This window comes from Delphinus delphis, chromosome 17, assembly GCF_949987515.2.
Source record: "Delphinus delphis chromosome 17, mDelDel1.2, whole genome shotgun sequence".
NCBI lineage: Eukaryota > Metazoa > Chordata > Mammalia > Artiodactyla > Delphinidae > Delphinus > Delphinus delphis.
In genome coordinates, this window is record NC_082699.1 from 27687528 (window position 1) to 27714251 (window position 26724).

The 26724-nt window shown below is 36.3% G+C and overlaps 1 protein-coding gene across 4 annotated transcripts in view; it reads left to right on the forward strand.

The window, feature by feature from the left end:
* RALYL (RALY RNA binding protein like) overlaps window positions 1-26724 on the forward strand; it is an 831637-nt gene that overhangs the window by 655729 nt on the left and 149184 nt on the right. For all 4 annotated transcript variants that reach the window (XM_059994834.1, XM_069541562.1, XM_059994831.1 and 1 more), the window contains one exon: window positions 19887-19919. In XM_059994834.1, the coding sequence (XP_059850817.1) occupies window positions 19887-19919 (33 nt within the window). The remainder of the gene's footprint in view (window positions 1-19886; window positions 19920-26724) is intronic.

Sequence of the window (26724 nt, forward strand, 5' to 3'; positions counted from 1 at the left end):
TATGCAGTAATTGATATGACACACCCAGTAGATGGAGTGTTCACAAGGTATTCAAGTTACAAGAGAAAAGATTTAAGATATGAGTAGAAAAAAAAAGCAAAATTATATATGCAGCATATATAATAGCATCTAATTACATAAACAGTATGTATTATAGAAACAGAAAAACAAAACTATGTACAAATGAAACAAATATATGCAAAGAAAAAAATAGAGGTCAATATATCAGTTGTAATTGTCTTTGGACAGTGAGGATATGGATAATATTTTTATTACAACTTTAGTACTTAATGCAAATTTTCTTTAATAAGAATCTGATAACCCAAAAGAGAGAGAGACAGATTTTAAAAGCAGATTTTACCAGTGATAGATGATAAACACAAAAGCACTCACACAGGCAAGAATGAGGAATTTTGTGTTCACTGTTGTGTAAAATCAGTTAAACAGATACAGCCCTTCATCTTTAGAACTAGACTCTTAGTCATCATGGTTATTAAAATGTTAATTTTCTAAAAGGGCAACTTCATTAACATTTGTCTTACAGTTCAGCTCAGGCCAACAGCCCTACATGGAGAAGTGGTCCCTGCCAGGGCTAACTGCAGGATTAGGAGTGAACAGTGCAGAGAGGAGTGGAAGGAGCAGGGTGCAGGGAGGAGAGCAGCTGAAGTCATCTGATCTTCAAAAACAAAAAAGTCAAAATTTATGAGCCCTTAAAGTGGTGCAATAAAATAACTAATCATGAATGCCTGGGGATGGCAGTTCTTCTGACTACAGATTAGTGAGCCAGTAGTAAGACAATGGTGCTTGCCTGACAATAACTGTCCCCTTGTAGTTAAAGCTGTATTTCAGCCACTTTGCTGCTGCTGCTGCTGCTTTAAAAGGGCATAGTGTAGTGAGCTACAAATAGTAACATAATAGTTTTGAATAAAGCACAGGTTATAGCCTCAGTGCGCAGTATGTAGTACATGACAGAAAGAGAAGGCAGAGGTTTTGTGTTCCTGACTCTTAACAGAGAGAATCTATTACTGCAGGACAGCTAGTCATAATGAGTCTGGGTACAGTAAATGTATCAGGATGTACTTTTAAGAAAATGATACACCAACCAATAACTAAGTTTGAAAAGGAAGCAGAGGATGACCCACAAAATACAGATAATCATGTGTGAAATAGCATTTTGAGTTGGATTGCCTAGCAACTGTTACAGGCACCTTAAGTGCTATTCTTACTAAAGCTATCCACAACATCAGGGTGAAGGCATTATTATGATATTGTGACAATTCTAGAAGAACTTAAGTAGAACTGTAACTTCTAATTGCTTGATTTGCTGAAGACTTTGTTTTTCTCATTTTTTTTACTCTTTATTACCTACACTCAATGTAGCACATCCCATGTTTAAAGGGTTAAGAAAAGAAATATTATATGATTAATATTTGAAAATACAAACTAAATTGAGTGTAAAACAATTGAAACATGTGGCATAAAAAAACACATAAAGATACTGTGAAAGAAATAAGTAATACCAGACATCCATTTTAACTGAAAAATCAAACATATTATTTCTAATATAATGCTGAAGAAATAAAAAACAAGAAAAAATAATTTTGTGTGTAGATGAGAATACTGTGGGCAGGCAGTTATCAGACAGATATTGTATACTCAGCCTGGCCAGAGAGAGTTGTCATCCAGTGGCCAAGTTATGATTATTGGGCATAGACCCAGATCCAGAACAAAGCTCCAGTCCTGGGATATTGACTGAAAAAGTCTGGGAAGGCAACTACACAACCCAGTCAGCTGGTCTGCATGATGGATCTTGAGATAGCGCCACCAGAATTTATCAGGAGCCAAGAGAGAAACCAAATGTTAGCCACAACTCAAAATGATAGAGACAGAGAGAGAGAGAGGGAGAGAGAGAGAGTCAGAGAGAGATGAAAGACAAAATAAGAATTTCACATGGGGTCAGTCCTAAGAGTATATGGTAGAATGATGGCGACTTGGAGAAGAATTTCTGATCCCAGCAATTTTGAATGGACCACACAATCTCAAAGCCTCGAAGAATGACTTATCTCTAAGCCTCTATAAACAGAGCTGATTCAGGGATTGACCAAATTCAGCCTATATTAGAGACACTTAGTGGGTTTAATGGAGGAGAAGAAAACAAAGATTCACTGATACAATCATTCACCAAGTAATTAACAAAACACCTACTGGAGTTTGTTCTGGGAACTGAAAATATATCGGCTAACCAAATGTGTAAGAATCCCTGACCTGGTCTTCAAGTGTGAGGTAAGTGAAAATAAAGAAAAATAAACAATGGAATTAACCATAAGTTAGAAGGTAGGTGTTAAAGAAAATGTAAAGCAAGGAAAGAGGTATAAAGGAGTGGGAAGGGGATAAGTGTTGCAATTTACAATAGGGTGGTCCATGAAGACCTAGCCGAGAAGGTAACATTTGAGCAAAGATTTGAAGGAGATGATAAGCAGGTAAGGTTTTACCTGGGAGAAAAGTGTCCTGTGAAGAGCAACTAGCAGCATGAAGGCCCTAAAGCAAAAACATACCCATGTGGTTAAGAAAAAGGAAGGAGGCCGATTTTCCCCAAGCAAATTGTAGAGATTTAATGGGGGACACCAAGTCATGTAAAGCCTTGTAGACCATTGCAGTTCTTTGGCTTTTACTCTGAGTGAAAAGGAGGGTTTTTGGAAGGTTTTAAGCAAAGGAGTACCATGACAGGACTTAAATTTTAAAGGGTCACTTTAGCTTTATGTTGAGAACAGATTATAAAAGAACGAGGGAGGAACATGGGAAAACAGGCAGGAGATTTTGGTGACTCAGATGAAGTGGTAGCATCTGAGATGAAAACAATGGTTATGTTATGGATATATTTTGAAAGCAGAGCCAACAGACTTACTGACAGATTGAATGTGGACTGTAAGAGAAAGTACAGAGTCAAGGATATTATTTTCCACTGCTACATAAAATTTACTGGCTTAAAAATGTATTATTTGTCATATCCAGCAATCTGAGCTGGGCTCAGTTGAGTGGTTCTGTTCTGTGTGGGGTGCAAGATGGCTTCTACACTTACATATCTGGTACATCAGCTGGGGATGGCTAGAACGGCTGTGGTGGCCAAGCATCTTTCTCCACATGGTTTTGCTCTGCAGTAAGCTTAGACTTTATCACAGCACAGAGGGCTCAGATTAGTCAGAATTTCACATAGTGACTTAGTTCAAGAAGGAAGAAGATGCTGCCTATCCTTGTAAAATCTGGGTTGGAAATTGTACAATGTCACATCTGTCACATATTCTATTCATCAAAGCAAGTCACAAGGCCAGTCCATATGTAAGATGAGGAGCATAGACTTCACCTCTTGATGGGTGGACAGAAGGAACTGATGATGGTCAGACTGTCTACCATAGATGTCTCCAAGGATTTTGTACTGAGCATCTGGACATATGAAGTTGCAGCTGAGTGAGCCAAGGAACACTCACAGCAGAGGTTACAGTAGGCCAAGGTAGGTGGTAGAGATTAGAAGTGTAGCTTTTGGACTTACTAAGGTTGAGATATCTGTTAGGCATCCAAGTGAAGATGTCAAATAGACAGATGAATACCCAATCGGGAGTTCAGTGGGAGGTCTGGACTGGGTGCCCACATCTGTGAGTCAACAGTATGTAGATGGTACTCAAAGCCATGAGACTGGATGAGAGCAAACACCAAAGGAATAATTAAAGATAGAAAAGAGAAGAATTCCAAGAAGTGGGCTCTGGAACACACTAATATTTGAAGTCAGGAACTAGCAAAGGAGACTCAAAAGAAATAGTCACACTAAGTTGTATGAAACCCAGAGGAGAAAATATTTTCGGGAAGAAAAAATCAACTAGGTCAGCCCTTCAAAGGTCATTTTGAACTAATAATTCACCAGTGGACTCAGCATTGTGGAAACCATTGCACTCTTTAACAAAACTGTATCCATCAGGTTTGGGGTCATGGCTAGATCCTGCACAGTTAACTTAGGGAACAGCCTAGGAGAGTCTGGGACCTGGAATTATAAAACCATGCTCTTGTAAGACAGCCATAGCTGTAGAGTTAGAGGGACACTATCATGAATCCCTGCGCTAAAACACAGCCTAGCCAGTCAGGTGGAAATTTCAATACAATCCAAGAGGACGTAATGTTGAGTAGCCCAGGCAAACAATTTGCATCACACAATTTTGTCAGCATGTGACCGTGGATGTCATTAAATTCTGACATTAAGAGGCAGAATTTTTTCTAAACCAGAAGGATGGAGAGCTGTGTCTGAGAGGGCCCGAGGTTACCAAGACAGGAACTCAGGCAGGAGATTATCTGCCAGACAGGTTTGTCACTGGGAAGAGCAGAAACACAGTTAAGCAACACATGCAAACATGAGTTATTTTTTCCAAGCCTGTATCAGACATTAGCTACAAGTTAGTCTAAATGAACTTCAAGTGTTTGACTAAGACAGGGCAGAGGAGAGCGGTGAGGTTGCACCTGGGACCAAAATGGGTGTGAGAATGTGGGGCACAGGTGAGCAGTGTGGACTGGAGGGAGGCGGGGTGGTTGGCAGGGGAGGCAGGTGAGGACAAAAGTCGACTGCTCATCTCAATCTACTGGGGTGGCCCCACAAATACATGTGTTATGTCATTTAGCACCATTCACACTCTGAACAACTTATTGTGATGGCAATCAAAAGACCTCCCAGAAATGTATCGGCTCTGATAGCTTCATTTAAAATGGAGGAAAAAAGATAAATGACATTAGAATTCTGCAAAGAGCAGGGCTGAGGATTGAGATGGGAAGCTGGATAACTCTGTGACTGATTACTGGCCTCCCTCGTCTGTGCTCTTGGCAGATGCACAGTTTCTCTGTAAGATTTAACAGCTATTAGCAAGTGACTAAAGAAGACAATTGAAAGAGACAGCTGAGCAGCCACTTGCTAGTTTTTCTTAAATTTATGTCCCTTCACTACATAGGGTTGGAAGTGAGATGGGCAAATCTTCCAACGTGAAAATAATTGAGTTTGAAAGTATCTCTTTTCAGAAAATCATTTTTCTTATTTTAATAGAAACATCCAGAGTTGTGTGCATTCCCTTGCAATGTAAGTTATGATGAGGTTGACTGTGGAATCATAACAGAGCAGGGCTGAGACACTCTACTCTGCCTTGGCCAAAAAGCTACCATCCCTACACCTAGCTCCACTCCCAGTTGGAGAAAGAGTTTCAAGGCCCCCAGGGGAATCTACCAATGGTTAATGATCTTTCTTAACAGAAGATTCCTCTTTATTCTTCACCTCCATTCCTCTTGCCATGGCGCAAGCCTCCCGGTAAAGTTATGAAAGAACATTACGCCTGTCCAAGGGAGATGAGCCCTGCAGCCTCAATTTCCAAGGTGGCAAAAGTCGTAACTGTGAATGTCAAAACTGCCACTGAGATTCTTGGTTGATACCACAGCCATCCATTAACTTGTTCCTGGACTCAGAAGCGCAGATGGTGGTAACCACAAATAGAATGTACCAGAGGGCCTGATGAGAGCCCTAAGCAGAGATTTCAATTGGACATGAAAGCCCTTGAAAAAGGTATCACAGGAAATAAAGGGAAAAGTTTTTTTTTTTTTTTTTTACTCCAGAGAAATGGAATCCATTGTAGCAAATTCCACCACAGGAGCTGGCTCTCTACAGTTTTGAGGTGAATTTGACCTCCTCTAATGACCAAAAAATAACATATAGGAAAATGGTAAAGATACACTATCATATGAAGAACTGAAAGTCTTAATCAGACTGCCTGATTTATCATCCTGCTCTATGACTTTCTAGGTTAATAGATCTTGGGTAAATTACTCGATCCCTCTCTGACTCTGTTTCCTATGTATAAAATATATATGATAACGGTATCAACTTCAAGGGAGGTTGTGAGGACTAAATGTATCAAAAGGCTTAAGTAGTGTGTCAGATTTAGAATATTGTCTATTATTATATATGTGACATTAGGTATACATTATTATTTGTACACATTGGTGTATGTCTAGAAATCTAGGTTTCACTGCAGACTTTATACCTCTTTATTCCTTTTGTAAGTTTGAGCAAATTTCTGTGCCTTCTATTAGCACAAAGTTGGTAAATACATATTTGGAGACCATTCTTCTCCTTTCTCTTCCTATTTCTATCTCAGACATAGGTTAATTACAGCACTGTTACACCCTGAGACCTAAATAGGTTTTATAATTCTTGTCAACATGTTGTTCCCAGCAGCCACCATCAATTAGTACACACTGACATGAAAATTAAAGCTTATTTGACCTCTCAGATTAAGGAAATGATAGTTCCCATTCTTAGCCACCCCAGAGTATCCCATTGCAGTCCCATCCCAGAACTCTGCTTTGTCACAAATTTCTCAGTGTGGTTGACAGGACACAGCAAAAGGCTACACATGGGATAATCCTTGAGCATATATTCTAACATTACACCATTGTAAGTAGCCACCCCTGGAAAAGCACCATGGTTGGCACGAGAATGCTCTGAGTGCTGATTAAGATCAGTGGACAACAGCGTCTTGAACTCTTGTTCCACCAAAGACACTGACTGATGATGTGAACTCAGACTTCTTTGGGTTGGTGGAGATGAGGAGGTTGGCGCCTGCGCAGCCCAGTGCTCCTTCCCAAGCGGGCACCAAGGAGGTTGTCCTTCCTAACAAGCCTCTTGTATTGCTCCCCACAGCAAGGGTTCCTAGGCATCTGGGCCCTGGTCAGTCGGCACAGAAGACTGGGCTGCCTTTGCTTTTATTTTTTCTTGTTAGGTGAGGAGAGAAGAGCCAAAATAATAAGTACCATAGACAGATTCCAACGTTCACTGAATGTCAAAGAACTCACCTATGAATATCCGGTTCCTGTTACATAAAGAAGACTCTTATGTGTTTGTTTTGTTTTGTTTTGTTTCATTTTTTACCTTTTGGTGATAAATGAATTTTTAAGAATACTGACAGAATTGTTTTATTTTTTAATGTTCCGTAAAGGATAGCATCTAAGAATCACCTTACAAGTACTTATCTTTGATCAAAATCATAAGTTTTTGTTCATATTTAAACACTTACTTTGAAAACAAAGCCTTTTTAAATTAGAGGACCTTGGAATGATGAAAATGTTCTGTGGATGTGTTTAGATTATAAATGGCTAATGATGAAATTTAGGTTAAATTTTAAATATCAAAATAAGATTCCTATAATCCTTAAGAAGGTTATTAAGCTATTCGTAAAATAGCATATCAAGTTACTCCATAAATAAAGAGCAATTGGTTAGCAAGTGTTAACTCACAATGACCTGGACCACACCCTGCCCTGTATGGGGTCAGATAGACCAGAGGCCCAGCCAGTGTGTAGCATTTATTTTGTTCTTTCCCATTTCTTAGAGGATAGAGCAGAGGCTAAGAGTATAGACTTTGGAGTCAGGTCTGTGATTGAATTCAGACTCCATAACTTTGCTGTATGACTTTGAGCAAATTACTTTGTGTTTCTGAACTTATTTTTTCATCTTCTATTGTCAAAATTACATGTATACAGGGCCTGGCATAGTTTCTAGAACATAGTAAGCTCTGGCTATGGTGATCATCATTAGACTCTCCCAGGGTTCCTGGAGAGAGTGATGGGACAGATAGGAATCAGCCACACTGTTCTTTACATAAAATGCCTGCAATTATGTTTGTCTTTAAAATATTATTTGAAATGCAGATGAAGATCAATTCTTTTTGAGAAAAAAAATAGTATGTAATGATAAAAGGTTTTCCATCCCTTTAATGGGTTAATTCATTCATTCATGGGTTGAAAAACTGTATTTCAAGCATCACTAGATTTCAAACTAGACTCTGATGTATATCTAAGAATGTAATCCTCCTCCATTTTTCCTCCTTTCTAGTTTAGGTTAAGCACACATGAGCTACTTCCAGAGAGAAATCTTTTCTTTTTTTATTTACTCCTATCCTACAGAACAGATTAAAGGCTGGTGACAGATCCAGGCACAGATTTGCTCACTCAGCCCACACTGGTGGACATCAGCTATGTTCTGGGTACCAATGGCTAAACAGTTCTCCTGCCCCTTTCTGAAGTTTGCATCTATGCCTGGAATCCTGACCCCAGATATTCTCTCTAAAACCATTTTCTTCCCATTCTACACACTCTGTCTGGGACCCTCATTCTCTCCTATGATGTCACATAATAACTATGGGTTGATGACATGACTCCTAAACCTGTATTTCCCCAGATGTTCTCCCTGAGTTCCAGGCCTACATTTCCACATCTGCCTCCAGCATATCTTCTGCAACATATCCCAACATGACTCATTAATATATAACTGCTAAACAACTTATTCCCCAGCCTGGACTCCCTGTATCTGATGTAGTTAGTTATTTATCTAATTCTCTCCACACCCCTAAGAGTTAGGTCTATTGTTACCTTCATTTTGTAGATGAGATCATTGAGGCGCAAGGAAAAGCTCCTCAGTTTTCCAAGGCTGTGCAGCCAGAAGGTGGTAGTGTCAGGACCAGAATCTGGCAGTCTGATTCTGGAAGCTGTATTCTCAGCCCTTTGGTACATCCATCTTAAATGTAGGTCACATGTGGGTTATCATTCCTAAAGAGAATAGATCAGATAGTAGTGTTGCTGCTCCATAATTTTAACTACAAAATCCTATAAATATAGTAGGGGATCATAGTTATGTCACTTTGGATTCATAAAAAAACACTAGTTTTGCAAAAACAAGGTAGTTGAAGTCATTTCTGCCAAAACCCAGTATATGCCAAGGCACAGGAATGTGAGGAAGCAGGATGTCACTTGACGGTGAGAAGTTGGCTCAGCTTGGTTGGAGCATAGAATCTGTAGGCTGAAGTGGTAGCAGACAAAAGACTGGTAAGGTACCCTAGAACCAGATATTGAATGAACTTTTAGTTATATTAAAGGGTTTATTCTGTAGGCAAATAACGGAAGTAGGGGTGGGAGAGCAAGGCAGGGAAAGTTCATCTGACAAAATCATTACCAAGAGCCTCTTATGAAGTAGACATGATTCTAAGTATTTGAATTACAGTGAGTTCTTACCTTCAAGGATTATACAGTCTTAATGGGGAGCCTGGAAAATATGCTTCCAATTTTTAATACATCATGATTGAGTGTTACAGGGGCCTATAATGGGGACAGTTATGAAGCACTCCTAACCAACCTATGGTGCCTTATAAGGGAATATTTCCTAGAAGCACTCAGATATTTGTAATGAAGGGAATTACATGATCACATTTGTATTGTAGAAAGATAGTTCTGCTAGTAGATATGGCTATTCCAAAGAAATACTGAAGAAGGAAGGTCACAGAGAATATTATTCTAATAGCCCACATAAAAGTTGATGACCACTTGAACTAATAATAATAGGGACGGAAGATAATAATAATAGGGATAATAGGGACGGAAGATAATAATAGGGACGGAAGAACAGAATGAAGAGGACTTTTGGCAATAGAAACAACAGAACTAGGAGAATCTACTGAAAGTGAGTGTCGCTAGAAAGGAGTTAATGAGAAAGATTCTAATCTTTCTAGTTTGATTATCTGGATGGCTGATTATGCCATTCAGTTAGGGATAAAGAGGAACAGAATGAGAGAAGATGATTAATTTCATTTGGGGCATGTTAAGTTAAAGGCACCTATAATTGGAGTTGTATGGTGAGTGGATATAGCCATACATAAACAAATTGTGTGATGCTGCAGACTTAAGTTTGTGAATATCCATCATTTGAAGACATTTGAAATCAAATACGATTTCTCAGTAGAACACAGAATGTATAAAGAGAGGAAATGCCATAAGGCACGTGCAAACAAAATGAAAAAAACAAAATAAATAAACAGATGTGAGGCAGCACACCATGCAAGGCATGACCACAAGAACTTTGGAGCCAGATTGCCTAAGTTCAGATCCTACTTCAACCATTCTTCAGCTGTGTAACCTTGTGCAAGATAGTTAGCGTCTTTGGGTATCAGTTTCCTCCTCTGCAAAATGAGATCTACCTCAGAAGTATCATGATGTTTAAATAAGTCAATGTTTATAAAGCACTTTGAGTAATGTCTGACCCTTAGTAAATTTGGTTTCGTTTTTTGTTCTTGTTAAATACAAAGTATAATAAGTCTTTTAGCCACAAATATTGATCTTCATTTCTCATTTTATTTTATTTCTCTACTGTGTCTTATTTTTCTAAAGGCTGTGATTTGTTTACCTTATTCTACTCTTAATTCTAGTGGGTCTTAAATGAGGAGTTATTAAATTCACTACCTATTTCATGTTAAAAGAAAATCCCAGGAAAGATAAAATCAATCATTTTCTTCGCAGAACAATTACCTTATAAAAAAACTCAGAGAAGTTCTCTCTGGGCATATCACAATGTAATCACCTGTTTCTAAGGATCAAACTGATAAACAATTTTCTCCAAAAGGATGTTTTTCCTAGTAGTTTTCTTCTTTTACATTTTTTTCACTTTTCAGAATGAAAATTACAAAAATGAGCTTTTTGTATATTCAAGCAGTTTCAGCCCTTAGAGTTAACTACCTTTCTTTGGCATAGTCGTGGCCATAAAGGTCCCCTCTGTGGGGACCAAGATTTCCTGATCCATGTCACCACTGAAAATGCTTGTCTTCATGACTTACAGTGACTAGTTCACAATAACCTTGCCTTTCTGCTCAATTCATAGAGCATCAGCAGACATCTCCCTCCTGGGCCCATTGGAAAGCTTAACAAAGAACTGTCAGGAGCTTCTTATCCAAGCAGAGAGGCAAGTTTAACATTCTTACCAATCTTAATAAACTCTAAGTTAACTTTTTAACAAGGACTATTGTCTTGAGACTATAGCATAGTGATGGAGATAATAAGTAATAGAAGTTTAGAGACAGGATTGTCCCTATAAGATGAAGGTGTCAGGAATGGCTTTTTAAGTTAGATAAACTCAAAAGGTAAATAGAATTTGATAGGGAAAAGAAGGAATAAAACAATATTCCAGTATAGAAACAAAATTTAAAGACACCAAAGCAAAGCTAAACCAGATTTGTTTGGGCTATATATAGACAAATTTCCTGGAATAAAGTAGTTAGTAATAGAAGTGATAAAGAATAATGTGGAAAGTTGGTGTGAGGCACGTTTGCGAAGAGCTTTCAAATGACAGCTGAAAAGTTTGGGCATCATTCTGTAGTTATTGAAATCATCAAGAAAGGTGGTGACATGAAAACAGCATTTAGGGGAATTAATCTGTCAGTAGGGTCAGAGACTGAATTGGTGATGTAGAGAAGGAATTCAAATTATTCTGAACTTTGAAGTCTGGGAGAATATCTTGATAGGTAACAAAATAAAGAGTGCCACTTTTGAGAAATTGTTTCCAACTCCTTCCCACAATATAATCATATTTCAAGTGATGGAACACTTTTTTTCTGTAAAGATCATAGAGTAAATATTTTAAGTTTGTGGACATTCAGTCCCTGTTACAATGACTCAACTTACTACTGTAGCACAAAAACAGTCTTAAACAATATATAAATGAGTATGACTGTGTCCCAATGAACTTTATTTATGGACACTGAAATTTGAATTGCATATAATTTTCATGACTCATAAAATATTCTTCTTTTGATATTTTCCAAACATTAAAAAATGTAAAAAACGCTCTTAGCTTCAGGTTGTGTAAAATCAGGTGGTGAGCAGGATTTGGCCTATAGACTGGAGTTTGCAAACCCCTGGTTTATAGAACATCAGTCAGAACTCTATCCAACATCATTTTAAAAACTTTGGATTCTCTTCTGAGATCTTATATTGAGCACTTGGAAAGAGATGGTTGAAATGGCGAGTCAAGTGGTAAAAGTCAAAGGAGACAACTAAGTAGATAGTAAGACTAACCCTATAAATCACTGGGGTCAGTGGGGCAACATATGTACCTATATGCTCCAAGCCAACAGCTATTTACTTCAGAAAAAAAGGGAAAATCAATCAATAAATATTACTTCAAACACATTCTGAACTCAGCATTCTAGTAATTGCACAGGGAAAGACAAGTGGTGGGTCTTGCCTCTATTCACGTTGATTATGATGCCCGTAAGTAAAGTGGCACAAATGCAGTTTCTAAACAAGTGGTGTGGGTGGCAGCATGGAAGGAAGCTTAGTGTGAATCCAGCGTATCAAGTTGGAGTAACTCTGAACAAAGAAATTACATTTGGAGAGACCAGTTAGGCTGGGATAGGTGACAAGAACTAGCCTGGGAACTGAGTGAAGAGAGAGATAAGAGGAACATAAAGGAAAAATTGACCAGACATTGCTAATTAAGATGTGCAGAATTAAAGGGGAGTCATACATTAAATGTTTTAAATTTTGTTTACTATATTATTCAATGCCACTAAGAAGCATGCAGAAGTGAGAGGCAAGGGGGCCAGTGTAGGCCGTGGGAAATGGAGAACTAGGCGACTGGAGGTTAGCACCTGACACAAGCAAATAACATACGTGCACTGAAGTCTGACTGATGTTAGGCTGAATTATTGGCAAACACGGGGAGAAGGTATTCTATTCATACCCTCATGTTAGCTATTTCTCAAGTGTTATTAAATGGAAAAATAAGGGAGAAGTGCTATCATCATCACGTTGATGTTCCAAATAAGTTAACCATCTTCTGCATCATGTTATATAGAATCCCCCTCATTTCTTCAAGGTAATTTCATCATTTGGCACTAGTCGTGTCTTATAAAACAAGCATATCCAAACATATTTCACTATTTATCTTCAGTATTTTTTCTCTTAGATCTGTTTACCTATCCATATCATAAATGTATGGGAAAAACAAGCACACAATATGGCCAATAATTTACATGGAGGCGGGAATAATATTGGAATTCAGGAGAAGAAAAGGTTACATAAATATATGCCTCCAACTCTTAACACCAACTATTGGTTTTCTCTGCTTCTTCCTTATATGCTGCTATTTAGAGAGTTTGCTAGGGCAGCTGCTCCCTAAAAGAGTCTCTCCCTGCTATAAATTTTCACCCAAAGAAGCAGGACATTGGGCAAAGAACCATATTGGCTCAGCCTGTAAGTGGACCAAGGCATATTTCTAATAAGCCATTTTTTATTTTTAAATTTTATTTTATTCATTTTTTTAAACAGCAGGTTATCAGTCATCCATCTTATACACATCAGTGTATACATGTCAATCCCAATCTCTCAGTTCATCACACCACCACCCCCATGCCCCGCCACTTTCCCCCCTTGGTGTCCATATGTTTGTTCTTTACATCTGTATCTAAATTTCTGCCCTACAAACCACTTCATCTATACCATTTTTCTAGGTTGCACATATATGTATTAATATGCGATATTTGTTTTCCTCTTTCTGACTTACTTCACTCTGTATGACAGTCTCTAGATTCATCCATGTCTCTACAAATGACCAAATTTTGTTCCTTTTTATGGCTGAGTAATATTCCATTGTATATATGTACCACATTTTTTTAACATCTTTATTGGAGTATAATTGCTTTACAATTGTGTGTTAGTTTCTGCTTTATAACAAAGTGAATCAGTTATACATATACATATATCCCCATATCTCCTCCGTCTTGCATCTCCCACCCTCCCACCCTACCTATCCCACCCCTCTAGGTGGTCACAAAGCACCGAACTGATCTCCCTGTGCTATGTGGCTGCTTCCCACTAGCTATCTATTTTACGTTTGGTAGTTTATATATGTCCATGCCACTCTGTCACTTTGTCCCAGCTTACCCTTCCCCCTCCCCGTATCCTCAAGTCCATTCTCTAGTAGGTCTGTGTCTTTATTCCCATCTTGCCCCTAGGTTCTTCTGATCATCTTTTTTTCTTTTTTCTTTAGATTCCATATATATGTGTTAACATATGGTATTTGTTTTTCTCTTTCTGACTTACTTCACTCTGTATGACAGACTCTAGGTCCATCCACCTCACTACAAATAACTCAGTTTCGTTCCTTTTTATGGCTGAGTAATATTCTATTGTATATATGTACCACATCTTCTTTACCCATTTGTCTGTCGATGGGTATATAGGTTGGTTCCATGACCTGGCTATTGTAAATAGTGCTGCAATGAGTATTGGGGTGTACGTGTCTTTTTTTTTTTTTTAACATCTTTATTGGGGTATAATTGCTTTACAATGGTGTGTTAGTTTCTGCTTTATAACAAAGTGAATCAGTCATACATAAACATATGTTCCCATATGTCTTCCCTGTTGTGTCTCCTTCCCTGTTGTGTCTCGTACGTGTCTTTTTGAATTATGGTTTTCTCTGGGTAAATGCCCAGAAGTTGCTGGGTCATATGGTAATTCTATTTTTAGTTTTTTAAGCAACCTCCATACTGTTCTCCATTGTGGCTGTATCAATTTACATTCACACCAACAGTGCAAGAGGGTTCCCTTTCTCCATACCCTCTCCAGCATTTGTTGTTTGTAGATATTCGGATGATGGCCATTCTAACTGGTATGAGATGATACCTCACTGTAGTTTTGTTTTTCATTTCTCTAATAATTAGTGATGTTGAGCAGCTTTTCATGTGCCTCTTGGCCATCTGTATGTCTTCTTTGGAGATATGTCTATTTAGGTCTTCTGCTCATTTTTGGATTGGACTGTTTGTTTTTTTTAATATTGAGCTACATGAGCTCTTTATATATTTTGGAGATTAATCTTTTGCCTGTTGATTCGTTTGCAAATATTTTATCCCATTTTGAAGGTTGTCTTTTTGTCTTGTTTGTAGTTTCCTTTGTTTGCAAAAGCTTTTAAGTTTCATTAGGTCCCATTTGTTTATTTTTGTTTTTATTTCCACTTCTCTAGGAAGTGGTCAAAAAGGATCTTGCTGTGCATTATGTCAAAGAGTATTCTGCCCATGTTTTCCTCTATGAATTTTATAGTGTCTGGCCTATATTTAGGTCTTTAATCCATTTTGAGTTTACTTTTGTGTATGGTGTTAGGGAGTGATCTAATTTCATTCTTTTACATGTAGCTGTCCACTTTCCCCAGCACCACTTATTGAAGAGACTGTCTTTTCTCCATGGTATATCCTTGCCTCCTTTGTCATAGATTAGTTGACCATAGGTGTGTGGGTTTATCTCTCTGCTTTCTATCCTGTTCTGTTGAACTATATTTCTGTTTTTGTGTCAGTACCACATTGTCTTTATTACTGTAACTTTGTAGTATAGTCTGAAGTCAGGGAGTCCGATTCCTCCAATTCCGTCTTTTTCACTCAAGACTGTTTTGGCTATTCAAGGTCTTTTGTGTCTCCATACCATTTTTAAGATTTTTGTTATAGTTGTGTGAAAAATGCCATTGGTAATTTGATAGGGATTGCATTGAATCTGCATATTGCATTGAGTAGTATAGTCATTTTCACAATATTGATTCTTTCAATCCAAGAATATGGTGTATCTCTCCATCGGTTGGTATCATCTTTAATTTCTTTCAACAGTGTCTTGTAGTTTTCTGCCTACAGGTCTTGTCTCCCTATGTAGGTTTCTTCCTAGGTATTTTATTATTTTTGTTGCAATGGTAAATTGGAGTGTTTCCTTAATTTCTCTTTCAGATTTTTCATCATTAGTGTATAGGAATGCAAGAGATTTCTGTGCATTAATTTTGTATCCTGCAACTACCAAATTTATTGCTTAGCTCTAGGAGTTTTCTGGTGGCATCTTTAGGATTCTCTATGTATAATATCATGTCATCTGCAAACAGTGACAGTTTTACTTCTTTTCCAATTTGGGTTCCTTTTATTTCTTTATATTCTCTGATTGCCAGGGCTAGGACTTCCAAAACTAAGTTGAATAATAGTGGTGAGAGTGGACATTCTTGTCTTGTTCCTGATCCTAGTGGAAATGATTTCAGTTTTTCACCATTGAGAATGATGTTTGCTGTGGGTTTGTCATATTTGGCCTTTATTATGTTGAGGTAGGTTCCCTCTATGCCCACTTTCTGGAGAGTTTTTATCATAAATGGGTGTTGAAATTTGTTAAAAGATTTCTCTGCATCTATTGAGTTTATCATATTATTTTTATACTTCAACTTGTTAATATGGTGTATTACATTGATTAATTTGTGTATATTGAAGAATCCTTCCATCCCTGGGATGAATCCCACTTGATCATGGTGTATGATCCTTTTATTGTGCTGTTGGATTCTGTTTGCTAGTATTTTGTTGAGGATTTTTGATTCTATATTCATCAGTGATATTGGTCTCTACTTTTCTTTTCTTTAGTATCTTTGTCTGGTTTTGGTATCAGGGTGATGGTGGTCTCATGGAATGAGTTTGGGAGTGTTCCTTCCTCTGTAGTTTTTGGAAGAATTTGAGAAGGATGGGTGTTAGCTCTTCTCTAAATGTTTGATAGAATTCACCCGTGAAACCATCTGGTCCTGAACTTTTGTGTTTTGGAAGATTTTTAATCACAGTTTCAATTTCATTACTTGTGATTGGTCTGTTCATATTTTCTATTTCTTCCTGGTTCAGTCTACGCAGGTTATACCTTTCTAAGAATTTGTCCATTTCTTCCAGGTTGTCCATTTTATTGGCATAGTGTTTCTTGTAGTAGTCTTTTAGGATGCTTTGTATTTCTGCGGTGTGTTGTAACTTCTCCTTTCTCCTTTCTAAGTTTATTGATTTGAGTCCTCTCCATCTTTTTCTTGATGTGTCTGTCTAATGGTTTTTCAATTTTGTTTATCTTCTCAAAGAACCAGCTTTTAGTTTTATTGATCTTTGTTATTGTTTTCTTTGTTTCTATTTCATTTATTTCTATTCTGATCTTTATGATTTCTTTCCTTCTGCTAACTATGGGTTTTGTTTGTTCTTCTTTCTCTAGTTCCTTTAGGTGTAAGGTTAGTTTGTTTATTTAAGATTTTTATTGTTTCTTGAGGTAGGATTGTATTGGTATAAACTTCCAACTTAGAACTGCTTTTGCTACATCCCATAGGCTTTGGATCATCATGTTTTCATTGTCATTTGTCTCTAGGTAATTTTTGATTTCCTCTTTGATTTCTTCAGTGATTTCTTGGTTATTTAGTAACCTATTGTTTAGCCTCCATGTGCTTGTGTTTTTCACGTTTTTTCCCTGTAATTTATTTCTATTCTCATAGTGTTGTGGTCAGAAAAGATGCTTGATATGATTTCAATATTCTTAAATTTACTGTGGTTTGATTTGTGACCCAAGATGTGATCTATACTGGAGAATGATCCATGCGCACTTGAGAAGAATGTGTAATCTGCTGTTTTTGGATGGAATGTCCTATAAATATCAATTAAATCTATCTGGTCTATTGTGTCATTTAAAGCTTGTGTTTCCTTATTTTCTGTTTGGCTGATCTGTCCATTGGTGTAAGTGAGTTGTCAAAGTTCCCCAATATTATTGTGTTACTGTCTATTTCCTCTTTTGTAGTTGTTATCAGTTGCCTTATGTATTGAGGTGCTCCTATGTTGGTGCATATATATTTATAACTGTTATATGTTCTTGGATTGATCCCTTGATCATTATGTAGTGTCCTTCCTTGTCTCTTGTAACATTATTTTAAAGTCTATTTTATCTGACATGAGTATTACTACTCCAGCTTTCCTTTGATTTCCATTTGCATAGAATATCTTTTTCCATCCCTCACTTTCAGTCTGAACATGTCGCTAGGTTTGAAGTGGATCTCTTGTATACAACATATATATGGGTCTTGTTTTTGTATCCATTCAGCAAACTTGTGTCTTTTGGTTGAAGCATTTAATCCATTCACATTTAAGGTAATTATCAATATGTATGTTCCTATTACCATTTTCTTAATTGTTATGGGTTTGTTTTTGTAGGTCCTTTTCTTCTCTTGTGTTTCCCACTTAGAGAAGTTCCTTTATCATTTGTTGTAGAGCTGGTTTGGTGCTGCTGAATTCTCCTAACTTTTGCTTGTCTGTAAACCTTTTGATTTCTCCATTGAATCTGAATGAGATCCTTGCCAGGTAGAGTAATCTTGGTTGTAGGTTCTTCCCTTTCATCACTTTAAGTATATCATGCCACTCCCTTCTGGCTTGTAGAGTTTTTGCTGAGAAATCATCTGTTAACCTTATGGGAGTTCCTGGGACTCTCTGGGCTTCCTGGACTTGGGTGGCTATTTCTTGTCCGATGTCAGGGAAGTTTTCAACTATAATCTCTTCAAATATTTTCTCGGGTGCTTTCTCTCTCTCTTCTCCTTCTAGGACCCCTATAATGTGAATGTTGTTGTGTTTAATGTTGTCCCAGAGGTCTCTTAGGCTGTCTTCATTTCTTTTCATTCTTTTTCTTTATTCTGTTCCACAGCAGTGAATTCCACCATTCTGTCTTCCAGGTCACTTGTCCATTCTTCTGCCTCAGTTATTCTGCTATTGATTCCTTCTAGTGTAATTTTCATTTCAGTTATTGTGTTGTTAATCTCTCTTGTTTGTTCTTTAATTCTTCTAGATCTTTGTTAAACATTTCTTGCATCTTCTCAATCTTTGTCTCCATTCTTTTTCCGAGGTCCTGTATCATCTTCACTATCATTATTCTGAATTCTTTTTCTAGATGGTTGCCTATCTCCACTTCATTTAGTTGTTTTTCTGGGGTTTTATCTTGTTCCTTCATGTGGTACATAGCCCTCTGCTTTTTCATTTTGTTTATCTTTCTGTGAATGTGGTTTTTGTTCTACAGGCTGCAGGGTTGTAGTTCTTCTTGCTTCTGCCCTCTGGTTGATGAGGTTATCCTAAGCCATATTTTATATACACAGTATGAAATAAGACAAAAAAAAGGGGGTCATTGTCTTCATTGTTTAGACTCATATAAAAGTAAAGTCTTTTGACTTAATTCTAAGGTAGTCTCATAAGTTTTCCATGTCAAAGCATAATCAGCTGGTGCTTGGTAAATGTTTTTTGCAGAATTAAATTTCTTGCCATTTTCCTATAACTATTTATATATTAATAAAATAGTTTAAAACATGAATGCTTCTTAAAAATTTTAAACACCAAGGTTTAGATTAAAATGTCCTCAGCATTTGCCTACATTTAACCCATAATCATAAGTTTAAAAACTTACACCTACCAACTGGTCTCCTTAATTATTAATTAGGAAATGTTTAGCAGTGAATCATTTCCTGATTTATTTACTTTTTGCAAAGATATAGTTAATTTATGAAATCAGAAAATTAGCTGGAAGCAATCTTAGCCTATTTTATAGTGGAGAAAGTAAGACTCAGAAGGTTTTTAGTGGCTTGCTCAAGATGTCACAACTAGCCAGAGGCTTCAGGATTATAATTTTCCTTTAATATGTTAGGAGGTACAAAGAATACCTGGTTCTTTGGAGACACAGAGGAGGCAGGAGAACCCTAATCTGTCACCTGACTTCCCCTGTCCTAAGTTGTTTTGTTGCCAATAAATGACCATGAATGGTATGCTGCTTCTCTCTTCATTACAAAATATTTACTGGAAACAAATTATTCAGTCAATATTTAACCAAATATATTATAAATTGTTCCACTACTCAACTATAAATAGATGTATTAAAAATTCTACAAATTGCTGTAAAAAAGAAATTAAGTAAATGTAGAGAGTGTAAATCAGAATTAGACTAACAATAGTATTATCTTAATTAAATGTTACATTTCCATTCCATGTCTCTCTCATTTTATTTAGCCTCTGCATTAATCCAGCCAGAATTTGAATTAGTCCAGATTAAGTCTTAATATATTATTTGTAGCTTTTTCCTAGTTCCAAATTGTGCATTTTCATCCAAACAGGTATAATAATTCTGTCAGATTCATATAAAAGCAATTTTAACTGTACAGCAAATTGTTATATTAAAATAAGTTTTTCATATCTTTTTTCATAGACTTGAGTCAAAGGAGCCTTTCCTGTCTGTTGGGTGAGTATATGTCTAAATTTTTAAAATCTCAATTCTCTAATTGATTTTTAATTCAAATTAACAAGGTCTTCTGAGACAGTATTTTCAGTCCTTTTAAGCCCATATTCAAAGTCATAACCTACCATTGATTCATCATTTCCTCAGCAATAGGGCTATCTACATTTAAAAGGCAACTAAAATGCTCTCTGGGCTGTTTTCTGATCTCAGAAATTTAACTAATGAATGCATATGAAATCCTGTATCCTATGTAAATCTAAAAAGGTACACAGTGATTATCTCATCAAGTAAAAGTGTGCTCTGATTGGTTTTAAAAATTCCTCTGAACCACAGCTTCAGTATTCCTAGTTTGTCTACTCATTTTTGTACTGTTTCCTTTCAATCTACTCTATTCAGTATTTCTTCCCCCTTTTTCTCTAAATCTGTATCCAAAATGTTTTTCTTTTTCCCTTTTCTCTCATTTCACTTTTTTTTCTCTGCTGCTCCCACTGACTGCTTCTCTGAACACAAAGCTGAAAAACTCTGAAGCAGATTAAGTAAGACTAATGCTTACCCTCTCTGATAGTATCATTCTGAGTCACAGTACATGTTCTAATAAAAATATACTGTTGACAAGAATATGCACATACTATTTTTAGCCATTTAGCTAATTAAGACTCAGCAAAGATGTTTTTACTGATATATTACATAATCCTTTGACTAACATATTAAAATGTTTTATTAAGGGACTTCTGTCTCATTATGGTTGATGTTATAAAGTATCAAAAAGCATTGGAAGATGTGACATCTAGTTTAGAAGAAATCATGCTGTATTTGATAAGAAAAACAACCCCCCACACACACATAGGCAGTCATGACCAGAAACATAGGATGGGGTTAGATTTTTAAATGATGACATCAGTTTTCTTTTATTAATTTGCTTGTAGCCGGTGAATATTTCTGTCACTCATTGAAAAAAATGGTTCCCTCTGCCCTTCTACTCCTCATAAAAGCCTTTCAGAATGCCATTTAAATTACAGGAATCAAAATAATTGTTAGGGGTTCTGGGAGAGAAAAACAGTAAATGCATTTATTGGAGGACTTCATGAAAAATGAAAGGTCAAGTTGATCTGGTCCAAAAAATTCATTAGCACATACTTCTTTCTTTCATTGATCATCAGATCCTATTTTTAAAAACTTTTAAGCCTGAAGTAATCTTTTGTTTTGAGTGCATATGTGCCCTGCCTTCAAGTCCAGAGGCTGGAATAGCTTCTCTTTATGCCTCAGTGCAGTTGTTCTGCAGCATTTCCTGTTCTCTCCACTACACTGAGGTGGAATCCACTTTTTATTGCAAACCTCTATTTTACAAGGGCAGATGCTCAGTAGTCTTTGTTTTAAACTTATCAGGAATTTAGAACTCAGTATTAGAGCACTGAGAAAAACTCTCTCCAAAAGAAAGATCTATCACTCAGCAAATACTACTCAAAATGGGAAAACTGGCATGGCAGTAAGAAGATATTGCTTTACTTAGACTTGTCTTAAAATAAAGTGGGGAAACAAGCAACCCAAATAGTTCTGCTGACTGGATACTTTAATTTATAGCTAAATGTCTTCATTCTCCTGTAAGAAAATGATTTTGAATAAGATTGTCCAAAAGTATGTATGAATCTCTATCCTGACCCTGTTCAGTAAAGGGAAAGGGTGATAATGAACATAATGGACACATATGAGCCTATTAGGCAACAGATAATCTACTATAAGAACTGTGATTCAAATTTGTGTCTTTAATTTTGTCACTTGCCAAAGGGAATAAATATGCATGATGTACTGTCTATGGTATCAGTTGACATGTGAGTATTTAAGGTCGAGTTTTTCTAGAGCCCTGCATATCTTATTACATTAATTTTAATTCTATGTTCAATAAAATTACATTAATGAATAAATCAGTACTAAATATTGCATACTTCAGTCCATTGTCCAACAGTGTCTGAAAGCACTTATTAATATACTGTACTTCTAGAAGTTGCTTCCACACTCGTAGACTCCGACACTTACAAGCTAGTTTTATTAACTTAGTCAGTTTCTTAAACTCCCAAATCTCAGGTCCCTAATCGGTGAAATGGAGATAAAAAAAGAAAATTTAAATCAAGGATTTAGCACTGTTCTTGGCACATAGTAACTGTTCATAAATGTTAGCTATTATTACAGTTATGGAAGTTATATTCATAAATAATGTTCTAAAAACTCAATCACAGAGGTCTGAAATAGTTTAGAGAATACAACTCCACTTCTATAGCTGTGCTTTGAGTTGCATGGGGAAACCAAAAGAAGTTTTTTATAATGGGGAGAGAAAAATGAAAATTGTGAATGGAATAAACATGAGTACCAATATTCTGCTTCATATTTTAATGATGAACACTAACAATTGTTATTTAAAACTTTAATGGGACCTTAAGAAACAAGAAACATCTCAAATAAACAATGTAACCTTACACCTAAAGCAATTATAGAAAGAAGAACAAAAAAAACCCAGTAGGCAGAAGGAAAGAAATCAAAAGATCAGATCAGAAATAAATGAAAAAGAAATGAAGGAAAAAATAGCAAAGATCAATATAACTAAAAACTGATTCTTTGAGAAGATAAACAAAATTGATAAACCATGAACCAGACTTATCAAGAAAAAAAGGGAGAAGACTCAAATAAATAGAATTAGAAATGAAAAAGGAGAAGTAATAACTGACACTGCAGAAATACAAAGGATCGTGAGACATTACTACAAGCAACTCTATGCTAATAAAATAGACAAACTGGAAGAAATGGACAAATTCTTAGAAATGCACAACCTTCCAAGACTGAACCAGGAAGAAATAGAAAATATAAACAGACCAATCACAAGCACTGAAATGGAAACTGTGATTAAAAATCTTCCAAAAAACAAAAGTGCAGGACCAGATGGCTTCATAGGAAAATTCTATCAAACATTTAGAGATTAGCTAACACCTATCTTTCTCAAACTCTTGTAAAATACAGCAGAGGGAGGAACACTCCCAAACTCATTCTATGAGGCCACCATCGCTCTGATACCAAAACCAGACAAAGATGTCACAAAGAAAGAAAACTACAGTCCAATATCACTGATGAACATAGATGCAAAATTCCTCAACAAAATACTAGCAAACAGAATCCAACAGCACGTTAAAAGGATCATACACTATGAACAAGTGGGGTTTATCCCAGGAATGCAAGGATTCTTCAATATATGCAAATCAATCAATGTGATAAACCATATTAACAAATTGAAGGCGAAAAACCATATGATCATCTCAATAGATGCAGAGAAAGCTTTTGACAAAATTCAACACCCATGTGTGATAAAAACTCACCAGAAAGTAGGCATAGAGGGAACTGTCCTCAATATAATAAAGGCCATATATGACAAACCCACAGTCAACATCGTCCTCAATGGTAAAAACTGAAACCATTTCCACCATATGATCAGGAACAAGACAAGGTTGCCGACTCTCACCACTATTATTCAACATAGTTTTGGAAGTTTTAGCCACAAAAATCAGAGAAGAAAAAGAAATAAAAGGAATCCAAATTGGAAAAGAAGAAGTAAAGCAGTCACTGTTTTCAGATGACATGATACTATACATAGAGAATCCTAAAGATGCTACCAGAAAACTACCAGAGGTAATCAATGAATTTGGTAAATTAGCAGGATACAAAATTAATGCACAGAAATCTCTAGCATTTCTACACACTAATGATGAAAAATCTGAAAGTGAAATTAAGAAAGCACTCTCATTTACCATTGCAACAAAAATAATAAAATATCTAGGAATAAACCTACCTAAGGAGACAGAAGACCTGTATGCAGAAAATTATAAGACACTGATGAAAGAAATTAAAGATGATAGAAATAGATGGAGAGATATACCATGTTCTTGGATTGGAAGAATCAACATTGTGAAAATGACTCTACTCTCCAAAGCAATCTACAGATTCAATGCAATACCTATCAAACTATCAATGGCATTTTTCACAGAAATAGAACAAAAAATTTCACAATTTCTATTGAAAGCCCAAAGACCCCCAATAGCCAAAGCAATCTTGAGAAAGAAAAACAGAGCTGCAGGAATCAGTCTCCCTGACTTCAGACTATAGTACAAAGCTACAGTAATCAAGACAGTATGGTAATGACACAAAAACAGAAAGATAGATCAATGGAACAGTATAGAAAGCCCAGAGATAAACCCACTTACTTATGGTAACCTTCTCTTTGGTAAAGGAGGCAACAATATACAGTGGAGAAAAGACAGCCTCTTCAATAATGGTCCTGGGAAAACTGGACAGCTACATGGAAAATAATGAAATTAGAACACTCCCTAACACCATACACAAAAATAAACTCAAAATGGATTAGAGGCCTAAATGTAAGGCCAGACACCATCAAACTCTTAGAGGAAAACATAGGCAGAACACTCTATGACATAAATCACAGGAAGATCCTTTTTGACCCACCTCCTAGAGAAATGGAAATAAAAACAAAAATTAAAAAATGGGACCCAATGAATCTTAAAAGCTTTTGCACAGCAAAATAAACCATAAACAAGACAAAAAGACAACCGTCAGATGGGAGAAAATATTTGCAAATGAAGCAACTGACAAAGGATTAATCTCCAAAACATACAAGCAACTCATGCAGCTCAATATCAAAAAAACAAAGAGCCCAATTCAAAAATGGGCAGAGACCTAAATAGACATTTCTCCAAAGAACATATACAGATTGCCAACAAATACATGAAAGAATGCTCAACATCATCAATCATTAGAGAAATGCAAATCAAAACTACAATGAGATATCATCTCACACCGGTCAGAATGACCATCATCAAAAACTCTACAAACAATAAATACTGGAGAGGTTGTGGAGAAAAAGGAGCCCTCTTGCACTGTTGGTGGGAATGTAAATTGATACAGGCACTATGGAGAACAGTATGTAGGTTCCTTAAATACTAAAATTAGAACTATCATACGACCCAGCAATCCCACTACTAGATATATACCCTGAGAATACCATAATTCAAAAAGATCATGTACCAAAATATTCATTGCAGATCTACTTACAATAGCCAGGACATGGAAGCAACCTAGTGTCCATCAACAGATGAATGGATAAAGAAGATGTGGCACATATATACAATGGAATATTACTCATCCATGAAAAGGAATGAAACTGAGTTATTTGTAGTGAGGTGGCTGGACCTAGAGACTGTTGTATGGAGTGAAGTCAGAAAGAGGAAAACAAATACCGTATGCTAACACATATATATGGAACCTAAAAAAAGAAAAAAAAAATGGTCAGAAGAACTTATGGGCAAGATGGGAATAAAGATGCAGACCTACTAGAGAATGCACTTGAGGATACAGGGAGGGCAAAGGGTAAGCGGTGACAAAGTGAGAGAGTGGCATGGACATATATACACTACCAAACGTAAAATAGATAGCTAGTGGGAATCAGCTGCATAGCACAGGGAGATCAGCTCAGTGCTTTGTGACCACCTAGAGGGGTGGAATACGGAGGGTGGGAGGGAGGGAGTTTCAAGAGTAAAGAGATATGGGGACATATGTATATGTATACCTGATTCACTTTGTTATAAGGCAGAAACTAACACACCATTGTAAAGCAATTATACTCTAATAAAGATGTTAAAAAAATAAAATAGAATAAAATTTTAATGGGAAGAAGTATTGATAAAATTTTAATGTGCATCTCTTCTTAATGTAAATTAGGGAGCAAAATTCTTCCTTTGATAAATTTGCTACAGTAATAATGAAATAAAATGTTTAAGTGTCACAAACATAAATTCAAATTAAATATGCCAGCAGAAAAATTTGTCAGAGAAAGTTATAACACCAGGAAATATTTGTTTATGGAAAAAGGTTAGGAAATTGTGAAAGGAAATTAAGTGAAATTTCAGATCTTAACCGTTCAACTATGTGGTGATTTAAGTGGAACTTTCTTTCCTATCCACCAATAAATGATTAGTAAAATAATTTCATTGAGAAAAATTTAAAAATAGCCTTTATCCTGGAGTGAGGAATGAAGGCTCATCCCAGAGTTTGATTCTGTTAATTCAGGTAGGTCAATAGATGCAGTGTTTTCCAAGGCTATCTAGGCAATTCTGATACCAGCCAGGGCTGGAACCACTGTCTACATCATGTATGCATCCTCCCTCATCCTTTCCTTACAAGCATACACAGGTTGTTCTTGCAGACATTTATGGTCTCTGGAATCTCCTTAAAAATCTTTGAAATACAACTTCCCATGGTCTCTCTCTGTTTTGGATATATATGGCGGAAGTGGACACATTGATTGAGAACTGTCTTCGAGTTCATCCATCAGAGACCAGAATAGATGTAAACAGACGAAAATTTGTGCCATGGAGATCACCATGGTGCCTAGGGAACACACTGCCTGTGTTCATTCTAATGTCATCCTAGATCTAAGGTTGGGATTATATTATTAAATACTATAGCTTAATATTTAATAAATATTCTACTACATGAAGATAAAAAGTTTTATATTAAAATTATTATAAGTATATTTAATATAAATAAATTTATATGTAACATGTATCACATATGTAAATTTATTTAAATATATCATAAAATACATTTTTATTATAAATATAATAAATTTAAATAATAGATTTAAAAATTCAAGTTCTTGCCTATCTAACCCACCTAAAAGTAAAAAAAATCAATCAACTCTGTTTTTTAGAATGGAGCTTAGGCTTGAGTGCTAAATGAGTACTAGATGGTT